Here is a 3,952-nt window from a genome sequence, read left to right on the forward strand (position 1 = left end):
CACTTGTTCCTTTCTATTACTCATTCAAGCTTTCCATCCCATACAGTAGTGTGAGTAATCGATCTATTTTGAGGAGGCCTGAAGTCTGATGGATTTCAAATATATACTTTATTCATGCTAGTGTTTCCTAGGTCCTAATGCCCCCACGGTGACTCTTAGATTTTTGTTTAAGTTTCCTTATGCACACCTCTTTTGGCTGTTCAGTCTTCCAGGTGGTGCAATACAGTAATCTACTGTTGGAAAAATATTCTCCTCATGGTCACCGTTATCAGTACTAGGCTCAATCAAATGCTTCAGGGAATGACCACCGAGCTCTTCCTGATTGTGGTACAATGAAGACACAAGTATATATTTTCTAGATATTCAACTTATCTGAAATTTGGTATAAAAACATTGCTGCTCTTTAAGAAAGCCAGTTTATCGTATAAGGTAAAGATAGAGAAAAGCAGTCCAAGCAGATTCTGCCTCATAAATCCCATCAATATAGACTTGACTTAGGGTGGTAAAAAGTACAATTATAGGTGATATTTGAAATAATTCAGGGCTCATCTTCTGTGGTTCCCCCATCCCCAGGTTATCCCTACGTATACAAAAGTTTGATTCTGAAGCCATGCTGCCATTTAGAAAGAATTACCTCCTCAATAAGTTAAAGCAGCTTATAAGATGAGGAGAACAGCAAGATGATTAGTCTTGACTTTCTTACACCCTTGGGAAGCCTTTTTTCCTATTATTCTACAGATAGCCTAATTTCTGCCATCTTTGTCTCTGCCATATCTCTGCTATTATTGCAACTTGCTTGCTTGGCTGTATTCATTGAATCAAGCTTGTCCTTTATCATCTGTTTGTTTATGCTTATAAATTTCACTGAAAGGAAAATTTTGATTGAGAATAAATATATATATATACATATATGCAATTTCTCATGGAAGACTTTTGAGGCTTTCTCTTTTACATCGGCGTTGCTTTAGGAAGTGACCTTTGCATTTGAAATTAGGTTCCATTTTTATTAGAATTTTGATGCTGAAGGCCTAGATTTCTTGGTTAGCAAACCTCTGAATGAGCTAACTGGTCCTGTGACCCTAGTCATATGATGGACTACTACAGGAATCCATAATCAGATCTTTGCTCCCAATGTGCTTTATAGTCTGGATGAGATGACCAGACTTGCCTGTAAAGAAGTAGGTGAGGTCAATTGCAGAATAAAGGAGTAACATGAAGGCTAAAGTGATTTAAGGTAGTGGCGGTGATAGGGCCTGAGGTTTGTTGGTTCCCTGCAAAGTACTCATGCCCGTGTGTTCTCATTTATTGTTTCTATTCCCTCTCTCCTAGGATTTTCTGATGTGCCCTAAGATCCATGTAACTACAAGGGCTCTTTATCACCATAAGTGCCACCCTGACCCAAAACCACTCAGAACTCAAGAATCAAGGCAAAATGGATGCCGCAGTGACAGATGATTTCCAACAAATTCTGCCTATTGAACAGCTGCGCTCTACTCACGCTAGCAATGATTATGTGGACCGTCCTCCAGTCCCCTGTAAACAGGCCCTCTCCAGCCCTTCCCTTATCGTGCAAACCCACAAATCTGATTGGTCCCTGGCTACCATGCCTACTGCTCTCCCACGCAGTCTCAGCCAGTGCCATCAATTGCAGCCCTTGCCTCAGCATCTGAGCCGATCTAGCATTGCCAGCTCCATGTCCCATAGCACCACTGCCTCCGATCAAAGGCTCTTGGCCAGCATTACGCCCTCACCTTCAGGCCAGTCCATCATCCGAACCCAGCCTGGAACAGGAGCCCACCCAAAGGCTGATGGTGCTCTGAAGGGAGAAGCTGAGCAACCTGCCGTGCACCCCAGTGAGCACCTCTTCATCTGCGAGGAGTGTGGGCGCTGCAAATGTGTCCTCTGTACGGCAGCTCGCCCTCTCCCCTCCTTCTGGCTGTGCAACCAGCGTTGCCTTTGCTCTGCTGAGAGCCTCCTCGATTATGGCACTTGTCTCTGCTGTGTTAAGGGCCTCTTCTACCACTGTTCTACTGATGATGAAGACAACTGCGCTGATGAGCCCTGCTCCTGTGGGCCTGGCTCTTGCTTCGTCCGCTGGGCAGCCATGAGCCTCATCTCCCTCTTCTTACCCTGCCTGTGCTGCTACCTGCCTACCCGTGGATGCCTCCATCTGTGCCAGCAGGGCTATGATAGTCTTAGGCGACCAGGCTGCCGCTGTAAAAGGCACACCAACACTGTGTGCAGAAAAATCTCTTCTGGTAGTGCGCCCTTCCCCAAGGCCCAGGAGAAGTCTGTATGACCTTCCCACAGAAGGGATCCAGTGCTTTCTCCTTCTAGGCCCCATCAATAAAGCATAGGCCTCATCTTTGAAGAAGCGGAGGAGGAGTAAAGTAGCCAAAGTTAGGGCTCACCAATTTTGTTCCTGCAGTGTCAGGGGAATGGTCACGTACATCCTGGTGCAGGATGCCTTGTTCTTCCTCACAGTATCTATCCCACTCCTCTTCAGTCTTTTTACACCCACCATCTCAGCCCTTATGGCTGTCATGGCATATTCAGGTGATATATAAGCATGAGATTTGGACACTGAGGGCTGACAGAGCCAGCAACGTGGAGGTTTAGGGGCTCCCCAATGTAATACCTCTCGATGCAGGCTCTGAGTGTCACTCTGCTTTCCACAATGCCTTTGGAAGCTTTCTTCTTAGATGGTTTTCACAGGTCCATGTGGAACAGTGTTCAGTATTCCAGGGAATCTGACCCCTTCTCCGTTTACCGCCCCTCTGGTCTTTCGTCTTTTTCTCATTTTCTCCTCTTCTTGCATTACTCTGTTCTGGTCTCATTCCCACTTCATTCTCACCCTCTCTCCTTTTACTTTTCCTTTCTTTTCTTTCTCTCTCTCTGCTTTCTTCTCCTTCCCTCCCTTTCTCTCAGACTAATCCTTTCTCTGCCTGTATTTCTGTCTTGTTTGGTCTAATCTTTGTCTCCTTCTACCTGTCCCTCTTTCTCTCTCTAACACATCAAAAAGTGCTGTTTTTCCATAGGTGTTTCCTTTGACGCCAAACTTTGCTATGTTATACTATTTACTAATTTTTATTAAGGGAAATTGATTACTGTAATGAACTTATCACTAGCAATAGTGTGTGTGCACTCATAACCACACTCACCAGTTTATGAGCATATGAGGCAAACTTAGCTTACATTTCCAGGTTTAATTAGTTGAAGTTTTACTCCCTTTCCCAATAATCAACTTATAGTACTGACAGATTCCACTAGCATGCTGAGTAGCATAGTAAATCAGGATGCTCATAACTTTGTATGTCTGACCCAAGTGCCAAAGGCAGACGTGCTTTATAGCTAAATGAACAAAGCAAAGGATATTACAGAGGTCTGTTCTCTCTTAGAAGCTAACTGCCCTGAGACTGCATGGCTCAGGCCTTAATAATGGACATAAAAAGTCATAAAACTTTAGAGCTGGAAGGAATCTTAACTGTTAATCTAGTTCAATGCCCTTATTTTACAGATGGGAAAACTGAGGCCTGGAAATAGGAAGGGATCTGCCCAAGGCTACACACTGAGTTAATAGAGTTGGGCCTGGCATACAGGTCTTGTGACTCTTGGTTCAGTATTCTCTATTGACAATGACAGAAAGCCATTCCCATTCAATTTTCAGGAATCATGCCAAGCTAGTGTGGTGGTCTTTATGTGGGGGATAGTGGGTAGCTAACTTTCAGGTGTCAAGGCTGCCCCCAGTGGACATCACCTTTGGCTCTGTCACCTTGCAGAAGCTCAAGTGTGCAAATGAAAAGCTTAAGGAAGCCCCAGTCAAGCTGGACCTTCGCCACTGCGCCTACCCTTTGCTGCACACTGTCTGCAGTGGCAGTTGCCTGAGAACCTAAATTCCAGCAACAGTGGAAACTGAGATGAAAGATGTACAATGCAGAGAGCTGGCTTCTCT

General features: G+C 44.8%; 1 protein-coding gene across 1 annotated transcript; it reads left to right on the forward strand.

Annotated features, from left to right (window-relative positions):
• Positions 1-1,432: 1,432 nt before the first annotated feature.
• SPRY3 (sprouty RTK signaling antagonist 3) lies at positions 1,433-2,299 on the forward strand. The gene has a single exon (XM_061179121.1). It carries the CDS (start codon positions 1,433-1,435, stop codon positions 2,297-2,299), a length of 867 nt encoding a protein of 288 aa, XP_061035104.1.
• The last annotated feature ends 1,653 nt before the right edge of the window (positions 2,300-3,952 follow it).

Source organism: Eubalaena glacialis, chromosome X (genome assembly GCF_028564815.1).
Source record: "Eubalaena glacialis isolate mEubGla1 chromosome X, mEubGla1.1.hap2.+ XY, whole genome shotgun sequence".
In the NCBI taxonomy this organism is placed as follows: Eukaryota; Metazoa; Chordata; class Mammalia; order Artiodactyla; family Balaenidae; genus Eubalaena; species Eubalaena glacialis.

Bases quoted from the DNA above. Each gene is read 5' to 3' on its own strand.
- SPRY3 (XM_061179121.1), top strand. From the start codon at position 1,433: ATGGATGCCGCAGTGACAGATGATTTCCAACAAATTCTGCCTATTGAA.